At 41.9% G+C, this 20,398-nt stretch overlaps 1 protein-coding gene across 1 annotated transcript; it reads left to right on the top strand.

Annotated features, from left to right (window-relative positions):
• The first annotated feature begins 351 nt into the window (after positions 1-351).
• Positions 352-20,000, top strand: LOC117347998 (ervatamin-C-like). The gene is made up of 8 exons (XM_033919548.1): positions 352-442; positions 2,460-2,566; positions 6,438-6,580; positions 9,347-9,529; positions 10,494-10,676; positions 10,932-11,091; positions 16,644-16,743; positions 19,725-20,000. Exons 2-8 carry the CDS (start codon positions 2,461-2,463, stop codon positions 19,822-19,824), a joined length of 975 nt encoding a protein of 324 aa, XP_033775439.1. The 5' UTR covers positions 352-442; position 2,460; the 3' UTR covers positions 19,825-20,000.
• The last annotated feature ends 398 nt before the right edge of the window (positions 20,001-20,398 follow it).

The following is a 20,398-nucleotide window of genomic DNA, read 5'->3' as shown; positions in this document are numbered from 1 at the left end:
TCTCGCTTTTTTTGAGAATGTCTCACATTAACAGATTGTCGCTTTTTAACGTGTTTTTTTGAGAATCCTGGCCTATGTGAGTACATGCTGGGACTCTGAACAGCGAAAAAGCTTTGTAATTAACACATGCTCATTTTTGTAATTACTATCCCTGACCCCTTGATGGATTCTACATGGTTCCAGTAACTCATGATCAAAATGTTAGCTGATTATTTTATAACTGTCTTTTTAGACACCATGATAGACAAGCTTATCTTAATTGATAAACAGGATGTCAGAAATCAAGCCCCAGCTAACAGAAATCTAATATGTCATGGTCATAGGACCAGTTCTGCCCTTATGCTCTATTTCAAAACTGCCTATTTAAACAAGAATTTCTGCTTCCACGGAGATAGACTGATCCAGAGACACACCAAATTGTTACAGACTGCAAAATATTCAGGTAGGATTTATTTTTTAGCAAATATGGATTAATTATACAAACAAATGAAATAAGGAAATCAGCCTTGTAGATATCTTCATATGTAGTGTTCCTATGATCCAGGTCCTGGTTTTGGACTATTACATCTTTAAGACCAGGGTCAGGCCAGCGGACTATCAAGTTCAGAATATGACAGCAACCAATAACACGTTACTCGGAGTTCCAGAGTTGTTCTCTCTAAACTAAACTAAACTAAACCTTAAGTTTATATACCACATCCTTTCCATGATTATAGAGCTCGGCACGGTTTACAAGAGCTTAATAAAAGAAGGTAAAACACATTGGGTTTGGTGGTTGAGTACAGGGGGGAGGAGAGCATTACATTTTTGTGAAAAGCCCAGTTTTCAGGTGCTTATGGAATAGTTGGAAGGAGACCTGATTCCGTAGTGGGGTAGTAAGATTATTCCAAAGCCCTGTGATTCTGAAGAAGAGAGATTTTCCCAATTTTCCCGCATAGAGGATACCTTTTAGTGAGGGGAAGGATAGTTTAAGTTTTTGGGTGGGCCTGGTGTTATCAGGACTCAAGGAGTTCCAAGATAGTGGGATTAGGGGAGGGAGGATGCCGTGTAGGATTTTAAAAGCTAGGCAGGCGCATTTAAAATGAACCCTGGAAATTATTGGGAGCCAGTGGAGTTTGGACAAAAGTGGGGACACATGGTCAAATTTGCGTTTTGCGAAGATCAACTTGGCTGCAGTGTTTTGAATTAGTTGAAGTCTTTGAAGACTTTTTTTAGTTAGACTTAGGTAGATGGAATTGCAATAATCTAGTCTGGAAAGGTTGATGGATTGAACAAGGATGGCAAAATGTTGTTGGCGGAAGCAGGATCTCACTTTCCTCAGCATGTGGAAGCTGGAAAAGCATGATTTTACCAGGGAGTTGAGGTGGTTGTTCAAGGAAAGAGAAGAGTCAATGATGATGCCTAGAACTTTGCTTGAGAACTCAAGCTGCAGTGTGGTGCCAGAGGGCAGTGTGAAGAGGGTGGGAGCTGTTCTAATTTTGGACCGAGCCAGAGAAATTTCATTTTGGCCTCGTTCAGTTTCATTTGAACTGAGAGGGACCAGGATTGGAGTTTCGTTATGCAGGCTGTTATGTTCACAGAGAGGTTGGTAAGGTTCGAGTCTGTCTCGAGAAGGACAAGGATGTCATCAGCATATGTATAGATTGTTTCAAGGGAAGATAGATGGAGGAGTTTCAGGGAAGACATGTAGATGTTGAAGAGAATAGGGGATAGGGGAGATCCCTGCGGGACTCCGCAAGTCGGTTTCCAAGGAGCGGACGTGGTTCTCTCCTTTTGTAGTTTGTGTTTTGGAAGACATTTTTTTTAAGGAAAGGAAGGGATGTCCCTTAACTTGATGAAATCCTCAAAGTTCTTGTACCTGATAGGTTATAGGCCAATCATTATTTTTTTAGAAGTTTGCTCTTGTGTCTGGTGATAGAGATGATGGTAGCAGGTTACCTAGTGGTTTGGAGGACTTTATAGTTTGCCCTTAAATCAGTCAGCCTTAAAGACTCGGTGCTGTTATAGGGGAAAACACCCTCCAGGGATTCAAGACAAGGTTAGACAAGTTCCTGCTGAACCAGAACATACACAGGTAAGGCTAACTTAAATAGGGCACTGGTCTTTGACCTAAGGGCCACCGTGTGAGCGGACTGCTGGGCACGATGGACCACTGGTGTGACCCAGCAGCGGCAATTCTTATGTTCTTAATATAGCAGAAATCTTCTGAAGGAGCGAGATCATAGCTGGTGCCATTTAGGAAACAGAGAAGAGAGAGCAACCTCTTTGGCACTCACCCAGAGTAGACAGAAGAACTGGTGCCCACTTGGAACATCGAGGAGGAAAGGAATGAAGTTAGTAGTCAATACCCTACCGCTGGCTAACCTTCAATGTGTCGTGGAGAATTTCCCCCTAATTGTTTACAATTTACTTACCTCTGTTCAGCTGACTTATTTTTTTTTTGTTTGTTTTGTCTCTAGGATGTGTTCAGAGAAATTCCTGCTCATTCTGGCATCTGTTCTAGTCTATAATGCTCTAGCTTTGGAAAGTCTGGACAGTGAATGGAAACTTTGGAAATCAAATTATGGTATGATGAATATATTACAACTTAAGATACTCTAAAATGCAAACATGAGTATGTTTATTTAGAAATGAACATAACTATTATTCATTTTGCTAAAGTATATAAATTGAGGGGCTGCCTGTGTAGACAGTATAGTGTGAGACCTGTGGAATTAATGGCTCTATATATTCAATTGTTTAATCATATTCTAAGGAGGCTGAGTTGGGGTGAAAGGGTGTCTGAGAGAGCAGAAGTTTGGAGTAAGTGAAAAGTCATTGTAAAGGGGAAGGGAAGGAAGGGTGGATTAAACTCATTTCTTTTTTCAAAAGCAGTTCAGAGGGAGTTATTTTCAAGTACAACAGGCATTTTCCTGTCCTTGGTGGGCATATCATCTAAGCTTGTATCTGAGGGGAAGGAAGGTTAAGTTGGAGCTATAATGGGATTTGAACTAGGGGTCCTTAATCTCATGCTGCTGTTTTAACTATCAGTCTACTTCTCTACTCCACCAATTTAAAGATCATTCAAAACCCCTCTTAGTTTATCAAATTCTACTTTCAGACTCTTATTTAAATCTAGGAAGGTTATCTTTTTAACTCAACTAGAATTGAAGAAAAATAAAAAAAAATTTTCAAAAAATTTTTTCAAAAAAAATTTGTTCAAAAAAATATGAACCAGAGAACAAATTCATATCAAGTTGTATTGAGTTACCAGACCTCAAATAACCAAGGCATTATTTGAATGATTTTTCATGCCCTTACTGGGGTGGTAAATTCATCATTGGTCTTGGTAAAGTGACCTGTGCTGTGAATATTTATTTAAATATTTATAATATCAATTTTCTATAAATATAAAGTGCATTAGTACATAAGGTGCTAGAGGAAGGAAAGCACTTATCTTTTGTGCCCGACGGCTGCCCCACCATTTCACACTCAGTTTCATCAGGGGCTATGCCTCCTTCTATTATTGCACCAAACTTATTTAATAATAATAATAATAATAATTTTATTCTTGTATACCGCCATACCCAAAAAGTTCTAAGCGGTTCACATTCATTAATTAAGGTCCGCGGTGATACACGGATTTACAAAATTTTAACAAAATTACAAAATTACAGAATTTTAACAAAAATTACAGGTAATGAAGAGGGGGGCGAGGGGAACTCTATAACTGAGATTTAGCAGTGGTAATGGTAAGACAGAAGGTAGGGTTGGTAAGCGATAACGAGAGTGAGACCAAGTGTGGAGGGGGGGGAGGAGAGGGAGCAGAAGGAACGGGGGAGAGTGGGAAAGGGGAGAACTTTAACGGAGCCAAAATAACCAGCACCTGCACAGTGCATACTAAGGGTGTTGCAGCAGCTCTTCTGCTCAGAAGCATGAGAGGAGAAAGTGCAGGAGGAAATCACAGCTGTGGCTGAATTTTTCAAGTCCCCTGGGCTTTAAAATAGCCCAAGGACAGTTTGCTGTTGGAGACCAGCTGAGGCGAACAAGTAGGGTTGCTGCTTGAGTGTGTGAGTTGAGCATGTGTGAGTCAGGATTCCATGTATGGACTAGAGAGCTGAATGAGCTCTGAGCGTGAAAATCTATTTGGCAGTTGGAGACTGGCTTTGAAGGTGAGGACACCTGCTGCGTAAGTGTGTCCCAGGGTGGCTTGCATAACAGACTCAAACACCTTCTGTAGCATTGCTCTGACCCCTTCCAGCCAGTGTTCCTGTGCATTCCACTCCAGAATTTATTACTTGCACTGCAGCCTTCTCTGACCTCCAAAAAGAAAAAGGAAAAAAACCTGCTTGCTCAGCACTAACTACCTCTTTTAAATTCTCCAACTCACTGAAGGCAGAGCTACTCCCTTTAGCCTTTATATAACCCTCCTTTCTCCAAGCTGTACTGAGATCCCTCCAGCCCTGGAGATCGTGAGTTGTCTCTTCTGCAGAGACTCCAAAAAAATCATAACCGCAAGTGTGAGTGCCATCTGTTTTTTGAGGGAATTAAGGTAAGATTTGTACCTGAGTCCTGTTGTTTAACGTCCACTGAACTGACCATTAGGCTGCCCTTCTGCTCTAAAGGGATTTCTTTGTGGCCAGTTTTGTACAAATGATGCCAGGCAGATATTTTTGTGCCTGGTTTGTTTGTTTTTTTATGTTCATATTTTGGATATTTCATTTTGGTAAATGGCTGTTCATTTTGGACATTTCCAGTGCAGGAATGTCCTTCTCATATATTTTTGAAAAGGAAATCCTAACATTTTTCCTGTTTGAATATGGCTATGAGATGGGCATTTCTTTTTGAACATTATGACCAGGATATCCAAATTCTGACTTGGAAGTTCTATCAAAAATGCCCCTCTGTTTCCTACTGAAAATTCATCTAGATTTAGGATCTTAAAAGCTATGCACTCCAAACAAGTCAAACATGTCAACTGGAGTAAGATTCTCAAGATACCCAAGTTGGCAGCATTTGACCGATGAAAACCAATTAAGTTATTAAAATTGGGAAACTCAAATCGGACAAATGCTGACATTGTAGTGATTCAATATTCTTGAGGTTCAATGATAACTTCATGAAATCTTCTTGGACCTCAGTAGTACCACTTAGAGCTAAACATTAGCTACTAAGTAATTGGCACCCACCTTTTCATTAGTCCATTCATAAATGATTTTGCATTTAAATATCTTTATAATTAATTCAACTTACTTTATCATTATGATAAATGATCTAAACTTATCTTTTAAATAATCAGGGTGTTGTTGTCCACTCAGCCTCAGGGATTCACACAAGAATATTGAGTGAATATATTGAGCCCTTGGGGTTATAGAATACTTGCTTGGTGTTATTGATTTGGACATTGTAGTTATACCTTTCCTGCATATGCTATTTGAGTATACTTGACTGACACACTTTGGGGATGCAGTCATATAAAATTTAACATTTCCAAATCAATTTTATTAGCTATTTTCATTTGGAGAAGCTATGGTATGCAGACTAAGTGGAAGAAATCAGATCAAATTCACTCTAATGCATGTTGGCATGTAGTCTGCATGTCAAGAAGCTTGGAAATAAAGATTACCAGAAAGCCACAGAACATAAGAATTACCATATGGGACAGATCAAAGGTCCATCAAGTCTGGTATTCAGTTTCCAACAGTGGTTGACACAGGTTACAAGTATCTGGCAAGATCCCAAAGAGTAAAACAGATTTTTTATGCTGCTTATCCTAAGAATAAGAAATTAATTTCCCAAATCCCATCTTAATAATGGCTTATGGATAGGCACTTAATGAAATAAGATAACATTACCTCTTTCCTTGAATCATTTTAAAATAATTGAAGCTTTTTCTATCAATTAATTTTTTTCATATTTCTTCTTAATTGACCCTATCCTTATGTACAAACCTTAAATGTTCCTTTTTTTTTTTTAAATTAATTTTATAAATTGTATTTCTGCCTTTTACCTACTTGTTCCAGTTTGTATTAACAGAACATAATGATTAGTCTGTATAATTTTGTCTTATTTGTATTTGTATTTGACATCCCTGGCTTTTATTGTACATTACAATTATGTAATACACATTGAAATATTGGATATTGCGTAAAATCAAAATTTAATAAACTTGAAACTTTCCAGCTATAGTGGCAAAATAACTTTCAGAATTTAGGAAGGTTGGTTGGGCTGAGAAAATTTCATCACCCCTCATAATGAAAACAGAGCATAAATTTAGGAACTAAAGTCCTACTACATTTTCAAATATGTCAATGTAGGACCCTAACTTTCAAAGTTAAAAACACAAACCCTTTGAAAATGAAGCTCTTTTTTTTTTTTTTTTTTTTGCAGGGTTGCTGATAAAATTAGTTTTATACAGTATTCCCATGAAAATGATTTTGATTTCTGTCTCATAAAAGGGAGAAAATATAGCTCTAGGAAGGAAGAAGAATTTCGAAGAAAAAATTGGGACACCAACTGGCAGAAAGTCCTGGAACACAACCAACTTGCTGACCAAGGAAAGAAAAGTTACTGGATGAAAATGAATCACTTTGCAGATAAGGTACGACCGATAGGATCAGGACTCCGAGAAACCCTGCAGATAAGTGCACCGTCTGAAGAGAATCCATTTTAAAAAAACCACTAAGGGCTCCTTTTACTAAGCTGCGTTAGGGCTTCAACGCGCAGAATAACACACGCAACAATGCCATGCACGCTAGACGCTAACGCCAGCACTGAGCAGGCGTTAGTTCTAGCCGCGTAGCGCGAGGTTAGCGCGCGCTAATCTGCTCCGTGCGCTGAAAATGCTAGCGCACCTTAGTAAAAGGAGCCCCAAACTTCAACTGAACACTTTGCAGACATATTTCTTAAGGTAAGTTTATCGTGTGCCTGATGCATGGTGTTCTAACAAATCTAATAGTGAACTCAAGACAGATCAATTTACATACACTATTTTTCAGTGGTAAGCAAATATACTGTTTCGTGGGGTGTCAGCAAGAACTTTGAAGACAAACTTCAAAAAATTCTTAAAATCTTCATTCATCCCCTATAACTTCATGAATTGTCATTTAGATTGATTATTGTATATGTAAGATAATCACTTAGCTTTTTCCTTTTATTTCTTTTTAACTTTTTTTTTTTTTTTTTTCTTTTTTTTCTTTGTTCTATTAAATATATTGCATTGCTTTCTCTAGCGGTCAGCATATATCGCTCCCCTGCCGACGCGTTTCGCCTATCTTTGTCAAGGCATGGGGTCTAGATCATTAAATGCTCCTGTCTGTAGTGTTCAGCGGCTAACACTACAGACAGGAGCATTTAATGATCTAGACCCCATGCCTTGACAAAGATAGGCGAAACGCGTCGGCAGGGGAGCGATATATGCTGACCGCTAGAGAAAGCAATGCAATATATTTAATAGAACAAAGAAAAAAATGAAAAAAAGAAGTTAAAAAGAAATAAAAGGAAAAAGCTAAGTGATTATCTTACATATACAATAATCAATCTAAATGACAATTCATGAAGTTATAGGGGATGAATGAAGATTTTAAGAATTTTTTGAAGTTTGTCTTCAAAGTTCTTGCTGACACCCCACGAAACAGTATATTTGCTTACCACTGAAAAATAGTGTATGTAAATTGATGCATGGTGTAGCATTCCAGATGCAAAAGAAAAGCACATAGAACAACGCAAAAATTCTTTATTACTAGTTAAAATAAAACTTCAGAAAACAAATGTAGTGTAATTCAGACTCCAGTGAATATCTTCAGCGAATGGCCACCAGGATGGTCTCAGGTCTCAAGGATCTCCCGTATGAGAAACGACTGGGTAAGTTGCAGCTGTACTCACTCGAGGAACGCAGAGAGAGGGGAGACATGATCGAGACGTTCAAATATGTCACGGGCCGTATCGAGGTGGAAGAGGATCTCTTTTCCCTAAAAGGACCCACGGCAACAAGAGGGCATCCGTTGAAAATCAGGGGTGGGAAATTTCAGGGCGACACCAGAAAATATTTCTTCACCGAAAGGGTGGTTGACCGCTGGAATAATCTTCCACTACAGGTCATTGAGGCCAGCAGCGTGCCAGATTTTAAGAAAAGATGGGATTGGCATGTGGGATCTCTTCATGGAGGTAGTTAGGGGGTGGGCCATTAGTGTGGGCAGACTAGATGGGCCGTGGCCCTTTTCTGCCATCATGTTCTATGTTTCTATTTGGCATGTGGGATCTCTTCATGGAGGTAGTTAGGGGGTGGGCCATTAGGGTGGGCAGACTGGATGGGCCGTGGCCCTTTTCTGCCGTCATGTTCTATGTTTCTATGTTTCATGTATCTTATTCATCCTAGTTGACATATTTCAGCATTTCACATGCATTAGGGGCTCACTTCAGAAAATATCACAGAAAAAGGAAGGCAGATCAAGACTACATGGCCTATCTAGTCTGCTTATCCATGCCTAGGGATACCAGATTTTCCGTTCAGAAAATCTGGACCCCTTAGACTCGCCCCCAGGCCAACTTAGTTCCACCCATGTCCCCTACTGCCTGCTCTGGTCGGGCAGGAGGGCATGCGACACGCGAGTGACAACATCGCGTTGTCCTCCTGCCCGACGGCAATTTTGAGAGAGGCTTTTCAAAACCTGGACAAAGTGCCGGGTTTTGAAAAGCCGCCCGGGGAAATTCGGACATTTGGTAACCCTATCCATGCCATCTACTATCCCTTCCTCTCTCTGTTCGTCTGGTCAGTCATGAAACTGCAAACATAGGGCTCCTTTTATTAAGCCGCGCTAGTGGGGTTAACACGCGCTAATCCCCGCGCTGGCCTAAAAACTACTGCCCGCCCAAGAAGAGGCAGTAGCGGCTAGCCTCATGTTTAAGAAGTATGAAGTGCTTCCACATTAACTCTGTGTTATCCAATTAGCGCGTGGTAAACCTAGGTCTCTAATTACAAAGCCACAATTTTCATGGCGGCAAAAGTGATGAAACCCACAGGAAGCTCGGGGCCATGCCTCCGAGTATGCACGCATGTGACGTGAAGACATCATGTGCGCATGTGTGTGACATCCATGCATGCTTGGAGGCCCTCCAGATGTGGCCCCCAAGCTCGAGGAAAAGGGGGAAAAGGTGTGGTGGTTGGGCCAGATGTCCGGTTTTTGGCTCCACAAAATCTGGTATCCCTAGCCATAAAGAGGGGGGACTTAGGATTATTAGAGGGGCTTGAAATCTCAGAAAGGCTGGTGCCATTTCCTGCCCTTGTTAACGACTGCCCAAACCTAGTTTTTACCTTGTATGTAGTTCAAGGCTCCCTTTTTCTTAAAGATCTTTTTCATTTCTTTAGAGTGAAAATGAACTGAAAAGGATGGACTGCTTACATTTTCCAACATCTGAAGAGAGGAATTTTAAAAACTACCAGGATAAGAAGTATCAAAACTTGCCCCCAAATGTTGATTGGAGAGAAGAGAAGTGTGTCACGGCTGTCAAGAACCAAGGAACCTGCGGCTCCTGCTGGGCTTTCGCCACGGTAAAGATGGCTCTTTTGCGCTTTGCATTTCTAGGCACTGTAATATTGGTCTTTATTTCTGCAAAGCTCCAGAGCTGCAGGATTATGGGGACAATTCTACAACTGGGCATCCCCATTTAATTACCCAGAGGCTCTGCATAAGGAACCTAGCGCGCCTGAAAAGTGGCGCGTTAGCTTAGAAGGAGATTTTTTTCACATCAGTTTTGAAAATTTTGATGACCATATTACTAGTGTTTTTCCGCATCACTCTCTACAGGTGATAGATGGGACATCTTGGACCCCTGAGGAAAGAGTGTTTCTCCGAAACACAGACCGTGTAGGATCCGCACTCCATGTATATGAGAGTCATTTTCAAAGGATTATAAAATTTATATATTTTTTTAAAATAAAGATTCCCGGCCTTTTATTTAGGCGCCAGTGGGCACTTTAACCTTGCCGGATTTTTTTGCCTTTTCTAATTGCGTTCTTCAATTAACTTAGGCGGCGGTTTCAGAATTTCCCCCTTAGTGCACGCTAAAGTCTGTTAGTATGCACTAAACTTCAGTAAAAGGGCCCTCAAATGCACATTCTTACTGATTTCAAAATTAACAAAAGGTGCAATTTCATGTTCTGCTTGAAGTCTAGCAGGGCTTCTAAACTGCATATAGTCTCTTCTGAGTCCATGAAATTATCATACCATCCAGCTTCACAGAATTCATGGTGGCAGAAATCACAGTGCTCAACCATTGAGCCTTATGGATTTGTAATGACAGGGTCTAAAATTTTCATTTTTTTAAAAAAAATGGAAGAAACTGGAAGTCCACAATCATCGTCAGTTCTGTCTTTCTACACATTTACAAACTCAACAAATGTTGCAACAGATTTGGATCTTCATCAAAGTTGGGAAAAGTTTGTGTTATTAGGTGTCTCTCTGTATCAGTGCACTTATTGGTGTGAAGTCACAGCTCACTTTTTCTCTTCCCAGGTGGGTACGATCGAGTCTCGATACTGCATCAAATACGGATCACTCGTGGAGCTCAGCGAGCAGCAGCTGGTAGACTGCGACCATAACAACGGCGGCTGTTGTGGAGGATTTCCTGACGCTGCCCTTGACTATATATTAGATAATGGTCTGATGAAAAGTTCCAAATACAAATACAAAGGATATGTGAGTGCTCCTTCATAACTGATCTCCCGGTGAGGACAGAAAGTATGGCAACCCTCTTTCACCTCCAGGCCAAATGCAGAGATGGAATAGGGTGAAATATGGTGTTGCTTATCCTGTCTTTAGAACTGTTGTCTGTGGCTGTTTCTCATGAACCGCCTAGAACTCTCTGGGTATGGCGGTATACAAAATAAAGTTATTATTATTATTATTATTGTTGTAAGAGCTGAACAATTTCTCCCTATTTTCTCTCTGCAGGGCAGTGAATGTCGGTTCAAATCCAAGCAAGCCCTGGCACTGAACTCTACCAAATTCTACAATTTGGCTGGAGAGGACAACATTGCGTCCGCCTTGGCTTTCGAAGGACCTATGTCTATAACATTTGCTGTGGATACTAACTTTATGTTCTACGACAGAGGTCAGAGTTTGTACTTATTATAACACTGTGCTCTGTTTAGACGTTATAAAAGGTAGAGAATACAAGGAGGAAATATGTCATGGCGCTCTGAATACCGATGCATGTCATATGACTCCACAAATGAGGTCCCAATGATTCTTCACTTCATGCGCATTGTCACTTTAATTCAAATGTTCTGTGGAAGATGATAAACTGAGCTGGACAAGTTCTGAGGGTGACCTTAATAGCAAATTACCACTCCTCCCCTCATATGTGTGTTAAATTTCACATTCTTTATATAATGCAGACATTCATATACATAGTACTCAAATACCCTAGAAAAAGGCCAACAGTAGATCAAAAGGAATCTCAGCCTTAGAGACGAAGACTTTATATCTCAAGTGCCCAAAGTCAGCAACTAGAGCGTATCATAGTTGTTAAACTTATAACTTATATTTTTTAGATTACAAAATTTGTAATCTAAAAAATAGCTCACAGAGAAAATAAGAGAATTATCAATGATAGTCCTGTTATAAGTTTGACAACTATGATACGCTCTAGTTGCTGACTTTGGGCACTTGAGATATAAAGTCTTCGTCTCTAAGGGTGAGCAGGCTGAGACTCCTTTTGTTCGGCCGCATTACCGTAAGGATGTGCTGAGACTGGAGTCGGTCCAGAGAATGGCCAACCGGATGGTCTCGGGACTCAAGGATCTCCCGTACGAGGAACGGCTGGATAAGTTGCAGCTGTACTCGCTCGAGGAACGCAGAGAGAGGGGTGACATGATTGAGACATTCAAGTATCTCACGGGCCGCATCGAGGTGGAAGAAGATATCTTCTTTTTCAAGGGTCCCGCGGCAACAAGGGGGCATCCGTGGAAAATCAGGGGCGGGAAACTGCACGGGGACACCAGGAAATTCTTTTTCACTGAAAGGGTGGTTGATCGCTGGAATAGTCTTCCACTGCAGGCTATTGAGGCCAGCAGCGTGCCTGATTTTAAGGCCAAATGGGATAAACACGTGGGATCTATTCACAGAGAAAGATAGGGGAGGGTCATTGGAGTGGGCAGACTAGATGGGCCATGGCCCTTATCTGCCGTCTATTTCTATGTTTCTATGTTTCTACTGTTGGCCTTTTTCTAGGGTGTTTGAGTACTTATACTATTTATTGTTTCCTTTTTAAAGATGCTTTTAATTGAAGTTGTTATTTCATTATTTTTATCTTTTTTTCCTCTTCTTCACCTTTTTTCTCTTTTCTCGCCTTCTTTTCTCTCCATCAAATCCTTCCCTTTTGTTTTTTCCCCTTAATGTTTCTCTCATTTACTATAATTATTGTATTTCCTACCTTTTCCCTTCATGTATCGTTTGTTAGTGCGTCCTTATATAACCTAGTACGTGTGGTAGTTCATCTAATAATTTTGTATTTTCATTTTTTTTTAAAGTTTGTTTTAATGATTTCTGTTTGTTGCAATGTTATTTTATCTAGTGCTTTGTACAACGCTTTGCAGAATCGATAAAGCGTTTAATCAAGAAACTAATTAAACAATAAACAATAAACAATTGATTTGGACTATTCATATACATAGGCCAGGATTCACTAACCTGCTCGATCGGGTCCGACGAATTCAGGAAACTCCAACATGCAGATGAGGGCGATCGGAGGAACGCCCCCATCTGCAGGCACGGGTCGCGCTATAGCGATCCCCACGCATGCGCAGACCATCTATAGATGGTCTGAGCATGCGCGGGACCTCCGGGCCGTCGGAGTTGTTGATTTGTTTTTGGGTTTTTTTCTTCTATTTTTTTTACACTGGCTGGCATATTTTTTTAAATAGGCGATTGAGAGGAACTTTTGGGAGCCCGTGGGTTAAAACCACAGGCTTGCAGTGCGGGGAAGGGTGTTCGGGTTAGGCAGGCAGCGTGCTCAGGTTCAGGGCAGGCAGGCAGGCAGCGTGTTCAGGGCTGCAGGATAGGGGCTGACAGGGTAGAGAGCAGGGCGGCAAAGGGAAGTCGCAAAGGGCTTCAGCGACCGGTCCTCGGCAGTCGCTTTTTTTTTGATCGGCCCGTCCAGTCGGTGTTGCAGGGTTTTCTTTAGTGAATCATGCCCCCTGCCTATTTTGCACGCCGTTGCCCTCATTTGCATGCGCGGATCGGAGGATGGTTGGAAGACAGGTAAGTGAATCGGGCCGGGGTCGCAAACCGATCGGTACACGATCGGTTTGCTTAGTGAATTTGGGCCATTATCCCCCCAATTCTGTATATTTGCACCTTACAGTGTGTGCGCAAATTGGTTTGCACAGCCAATTTGCATACACAACTTAATTAACAAGTTTAATCAGTGCTGATAACTGGCACCTCATAATTGATGCTAATAGGTACTAGTTAAATGTTACGCACACAACTTGGTGCAATGAAGCGCACCAGTTCTACTATGCAAATTGGAAAAGGGTATGTGGCCAGGGGAAGAGCAAGAGCAGATCATGGGCGTTCCAAGAATTTATGTCCACTGTTAGAGTACGCCTGATGCATTTAGGCCTGGTTTTCCTTGGCCTAAATGGGTGTGCCTAAAAGTTATGACATGCACTGGCGCTAAGCATGATTCTACAGTACAAGGTACATGTAACTTTTATAGAATTTCGCTAAGTAGACAGGTGGCTATAATGGGTTTGGGGGGGCTCACCATGACCTATAAGGGAGTTGTGGTGAGATGTTTGAGCCCTGTAAGGTGCCCCACTGCTCTGTTGCCACGTCTGGGTGGCCAGTCCATCACAATGCTGGCCCCTCCCACATCCAAAAGTCTTGTTCTGGACGTTTCAGACTTGGACGAATATTTGGACGAGAATATGGTCTGGACGATCAAGCACCTGGCCGTACATAGAGCTGATTTTAGGAAGAAAAAAAAAAATCTTTTGGACTTACTTTTCAAGAATGGACCTTTTGAGGCTGCCAACCTTAGGCGACTAGCGCCTTACGTCCAAATCAGACTTGGACGTTTCTTTCGATTATGCCCTTCCCCGTAAGGTGTCCCGTTTTTCTGAAGACTGAGTAAAATAGGCTCCAGAGAGGTGCTCTTTATAATGACCTTCCTCGGGGGTAAATCTGTAAGACAGCACCCAGTTTTAGGTGTGAACAATGTGCAGATGTTGAGATGTTAGTCATTTATCTAATCTAATCTAATCTAATCCTTAGGTTTGTATACCGCATCATCTCCACGTTCGTAGAGCTCGACGCGGTTTACAGTAGGAGAAATAGGAAGGAACTACAACAGAGGGTTAGAGGTAGAAGTGTGAAGAAAATTTAGAGGACTTGGGATGCCAAGATATAAGAGTTTCCTTGATTCCTAAGTTGGAGGGAGACTTACATTTTTTGAGAAAAGCCAGGTTTTCAGATGTTTGCGGAAAACTTGGAGAGAGCTCAAGTTCCGAAGAGGGGAGGTAAGGTTGTTCCAGAGCTCAGTGATTTTGAAGTGGAGGGAGGTCCCTAGCTTTCCTGTGTAGGAAATGCCTTTTAGCGAGGGGAAGTACATTTATGTACTAGTATGATAATGACATAAAGAGATTACCACAGTAGAATAACTATAGTGAATGGCATAAAAAGAAAAAAAATATAACAAAAACAAAAAAGAAAACTCTTAGATACATTAAATTGAATATTATCATAAAGAGTTTAAAGTTCCGATGATAGCTGCAAGAGAGTTCTACGCCGTGACTTGTTCAATTGGCTGTATAACTGCGAGCGCTTTGAGCAAGGGTCATTGACGCCATTTGTGAAAGCTTCAGGTTTGAAAATAATTCTACATGCAAAATGACACCAGCGCAAGGTTTTAAAATTATAACCAGGATTTATTGAATTATTGGTTCTATTTTTCCATTATTAGATCAAAAGAACAGCATAATTGCTTACGTTGCGCTCATGGGAGATCATCATCGTGGCCAAAGGCTGGCCTTCTCACAATGGTCTCGTTTTTCTATCTCATTACATTCTATTATATAACTTTTGGTTTAGTGACATCATCAAGTTTGACGACCAATAACATTTCTATGGGTGGTCTTAAAGTTTAGACAAAGAAACATTCCTCCATGTTTAAAAGTTATACAAAGTTTTCAGAAAATTACTTTTGATTTCTGAATTAACATTATAACATTCAAGAGAATCTATAATTATTAACATGGTGCTGAGAAATTCTCAGCCCTTCCATGCTGACAAGTTCTGAGCCTTAAAGAAAAAAAAAACTCCTAAGCTGACAGATTCAAATTGCACAGCCTTACACAGAAACCATACTCTGGAGGAAGGGGGGGGGGGGTAAATCCCCCTCTCCTCTTCCTGAAGCGTGGGCTTCCAATGCCCCCCTTCTTCCTATTCTTGAGACTGACTCTAATTACTTCCAGATGTTGTGCTCAGGATTTTTCCTTAGTGTTTCTTCAGATTTAAAATATATAAAATATGTTTTTCAAAGCAGCACAGTCATACACTTCAATCCAATCATTCACGTTTTGCTTGGCCAAGCTTTCATTCATTCAATAAATCATAATTTTCATTCAAAACTACATCCAATTCAGTTTGAGACACGTTATATCTCAGTTTGGAATATGGAGTCTAATATGCTCTTCCTAACTGGCCTAAGAAGGCTAAAGGCGGGAAGCTGAACAAAGAACCAGAGAGGACAAAGAACAGCAGGGAACCAAGATGGAGTTCTTAATATCTCTATGCATGTATGTTACGCTTTACCTAATTTCCTCTATGATCTGGCTTAATAGCAAAGTACATAAAGATATTATTATGCTTTCCCATATATTAATCCTTAGTGTGTTTTTCTCTGGCCTTAGCTACATTATATTTAAATTTTTATTCACCTATTTTTCCGTATGCTTCTATTTGGGCGCGGTCCTTAACTAACACAGATGTTTGTCTAACTAGAATTACCCAGAATCATACGAAAAACTGGCCTTTTGTAGAAAAACTTCACAAAAATACTGCACTATCATGCTCCTGACATCCATTCCAATATCGTCCCATAAACAGCACACTGGCCACGAGCCACGACAGCTTGAGGTCCATAATAAATCTCCCAATTCAATTTAATGAATGTTATATGGAGTTGCGGCTCTGGCAGTAGCCTATATATATTTTGGTGATAAGAGTGCGGTGCACAAGATTTTTTGAAGGGGTTCTTAATAAAATCATTTATGTGCACATGTAGCAAGGAATGTGTGCAAATGACCACTTCTAAAATTCCATCTAATAGAAAAGTATCGCACGTTTTTCATGGCAGACACTTTTGCTGTGGGTGTGCACATGAGCAGAGTTTGAACGATAAATGGGTCATGCCAATATGAATGCAAATGAATTATAGAATGCAATGATTTATGTGTATTCTTGTGATATGCAGTTGCATTCATTTATATCAGCTAAAGTTTAGCTTCTGCTTTTTGGGGCCCTTTAATTTGTAGACAAGAATATTGCCTTGGTGAGTGGTGCTAAATGTACAATTATTGTTTTGAAACATATATACAAGTAATATGTAATTAAGACTCTTCTATCCTTCCCCGCCCCCCAATCCACCGCCACAACCAGGAATATATGATGATGAATGTGCTGAACATCCCAACCACGCAATGCTTGTTGTGGGTTATGGTTCCGAGGACTATGAACAATACTGGTTGGTAAAGAACAGGTATGTTGGAAACCCTTTGAGAATTCACATTTATGTAGTATAGACACACGTCCGAAAGATAAATGGCCCCAGTTCTGCTTCATTTGTCTTTCACTTTCCACTTCCCCTTGCAGTCTTCATTTAGAAGCATAGAAGATGGCAGCGGATGCAGGTCATGCGGTCTCTCCAGTCTGCACATCTGTGACAGTCTTCCACTGCCCATCTTTCGCAAACAAGGCGTGATACAGGGGTATTAAGAGTTAGAGGATTCCATCCCTGGCACTTTAGGAAGCAAAATGAGGTGTTTTGGAGAAGTTAGAGAACTTAAAAAAAATTTGAGAAAATCCAAAATGGCCACCACTGGTGAATTTTAGTGCTAAAAAAACAGCTTAAAATCACCTCAGGGCTAACCAAAAACCTCAAAAAACAGGATTTTAGGGGCAGGGGACCAAGGCACTAGCTACAGAAAGAATTAAAAACAGCTTTTGAAGACACCTCCCCCCCCCACACACACACAATTTTTCCCACAGGCTTTCACAGCCTTACTCACAGACCATGTGCTAGGGAAATGGTGCTGCTTCTGCCTTCTTCAGCTCCTCTGAGGTGTAGCTGTTCTAGGAGAGGCCCTCTACTTCCAGTCACTCAGACACTTTGCTGGGATCTTCGGGCTGCCAGTTGGATCTCCATGGACCAACCCTCAACCCCCCCAGACCTCTCATGAAAAATTGGGGGGGGAACGAAATGCAGCTGGTACCATAAGTACCCCAAAAGAACCTTATTAGTGCCTAAACAGCCTGTACTCCAGCCCCTGACCAAGTCAAAGGGGTGAGCAAATACCAGGGGAACCTGAGCTTCACTAATCTACAGCAAGCTGGCTGATACACCTGCCAGCTGCAAATTTAAAATATGTTCCTCTCAACGCTGGCAGAGTAGACTCTTATCAAAAGGGATCTCTGGTTTCATAAAAAAGGCTGTGACTAGAGTGAAAAATTGCAAAACTATCACAAAAAAAATAAGACACCTTTCATGCTCGCCTGCAGAAAGAGAAACTGAAGGGGGCAGCAGAATCCTGGGAGGAGGAGGTTTCAAAAGCTGTGATTGACATCATAAAAATGAGAGTTATCCACCATGGACTATTAGGACCGCATGAAGGAGGAACAAGTCCAACTGCAAGTCAGTCCTCTTGTAGGGCTTCTCAGCTTTGGGTGATATCAGTCTGTAGGAGGCGGAGCTAACTGCTGTTAAAGAACAACAGACAAACTCTGGAGGGGTAAGAAGCTCAAAGATGTCAAGTCAAGCTCCTTTCCCAGCTGGAACCCAGCAACATGCCTTTACGAAGAGCAGAGATTATCCACAAATGTGTTGTGCTTAGGGTTACCATACATCTGGGAAAACCTGGACATGTCCTCTTTCTAGAGGACTGTCCAGGTGCAGTTTGCAGTTTGGAAGGCCCTGAGCTCAGGGCCGCGTCTGGAGGGCCTTTGCGCATGTGTGGAAGTCCTCCAGACACAGCTCTGAGCTTGGGAAAGGAGACACGAGGTTTGTGTGGGGGTAGAGTGGGGCAGGACTGGGGGCAGGATGGGGCAGAGCCAGGTGTTCTCTTTTTAAAATGAGGAAATCTTGATAACCCTAGTTGTGGTGAGGTGCTGCTTGGGCAGGAGATAAATGGAGCCTTATCTCCTGTGAAAAGGAGCGCCTTGCCAAACCATGTGCATGAGATGGAGCAAGTGTAAATCTCAAGGTCAAGGTGTCAGGTGATACATGCAATGGCCAATACAAAGTAAATGTCAGCCCTTTCCTCAGAGCTCATCGATAACCGTGTTTCAAGCTAAACGTAGGTAGGACACGCAAGTGTAAATACCAGGCTTTCTAATACCTCTCTTCTTGAGGGTTCACAGTCATAAGCGCGAAAGACAAAAGTGCGCCGACATTTGAGAGCGGACAATTGAGCGCAAGACTTCAGCGCGCCACTCTAAAAGCTGATTTTAAAAGGCTCTGACGGGGGTTGGGGGGGGAATCCCCCCCAGTTTACTTAATAGTGTTGGCACTGCCGTTGGGGGTGGTTTTGGGGGTTGTAACCCCCCATTATACAGGAAACTTAACTTTTCACTAAAAAATAGGTAAAAAGTTAAGTTTTCTGTATAATGTGGGGGATTATACCCCCCCAACATGGCAGCGCGAACAGTATTAAGTAAAGTATGGGGAGGGTTCCCCCACCCCCCGTCGGAGTCCTTTAAAATCAGCTTTTAGAGCGGCGCGCTGAAGTCTTGCGCTTAATTGTCCGCTCTCAAATGTCGGCGCACGTTTGTCCTGTCACCCTTCTTGAGGCTTTATCAACAGCTCCTCCTAATTTTCTGAAAAATTAAGTATAGGCAAATAATTAATATTCCTTGCACTTTCTAAATTCTCTGATCTCCCTCTGTGCTCTTTTTCTTTAATTCTCCTGAATCTTGTCTTATTTCTTTAGTATATTTCCAGTGGTGCGGCGATGGTGAGCGACGCCCGGGGCAGTGGTATCCCTCTCCAGCCTCTTCCCCGCCCCACCCCTATGCTGCACGTGCTCCTTCCCTTGTACATTTTTTACTTCGGCGCAAGCAGCCACGAACTCGCCACCTGCGTCGGCTTTGGCACTCTGACTACACTTCCTAGGCGTGGGTCCCGGAATCGACCATCAGAGAGAGCGCCGACGCAGGCGGCAAGTTCGTGGCTGCATGCGCCGAAGTTAAAAAAAGTACGAGGGAAGGGGTGCGTACAGCATGGGGGGGGCAGGGAAGAGACTGGAGAGGGACACCACTGCCCCGGGCGTCACTCACCATCACCACATCGGGAAGGGAAGGGGCGTGTGCGCGGCAGAGGGAGGCGGAGAAGAGGAGGGCTGCTGGCGCTCCAAGGAAGACCGCTCCCGGGGCAGACCACCCCCCTCACCTCCCCTTACTATGTCACTGTGTATTTCTTTTCCTTCCACTGTCTTTAACCTTTATTCTCCTTTCATTCTTTTCCAGTTGGGGTCACTACTGGGGAGAAAACGGATACGTGAATATCAGGCGCAATGTCAACCTTTGTAACATCGGTGACATGGCATCTGCTGCAGACCTTATGTGACATCGATGACTGGCCGTCCCACCTCTTGGAAGAATCACACGCACAGTGCTGCAAACCTGGGTTCTGGGCTCATTTAACGTCCGCACATGCTACTGTTGCTGATTTTGGCACAACTTCTGCTTCTCAAAAATCCCTGCTATTTCAGAAAACTAATAAAAAATGAGTGTTTGGTAATATACGGTGTCCCAGACATCTGTTTGCAGAAATTATTGTTGTGTCGATTGGTTGTCATATCTGATGAGCTCAAAGTGTAAAAAAATAGTCAACAAACCTCATCTTGACACTTTGAATCTTCACATTTGGTTGGTCACTCTAGAAATGGGTAACTGATGGCTATTAGAGACTTACATTAGAGAATGACACAGTGACAAAATTCATCACCGTTCCCATCCCTTGGATAACCGCGGTAAACCATCTTCATGCCATTCTTTAAGAAGAGAGGGAAGAATCAGAGTATGAATGGCCACAACCACTGACCCGCAAGCTTTGCTTTGAAGAATGCTGAGATTGAGCAGAAACATTCCAGAGCAGATATTGTGATGTCATAATGCCTCATTCCACCAGTGCCTAAGAG

Source organism: Geotrypetes seraphini, chromosome 14 (genome assembly GCF_902459505.1).
Source record: "Geotrypetes seraphini chromosome 14, aGeoSer1.1, whole genome shotgun sequence".
NCBI lineage: Eukaryota > Metazoa > Chordata > Amphibia > Gymnophiona > Dermophiidae > Geotrypetes > Geotrypetes seraphini.
This window is presented reverse-complemented; position numbering and strand designations above follow the sequence as displayed.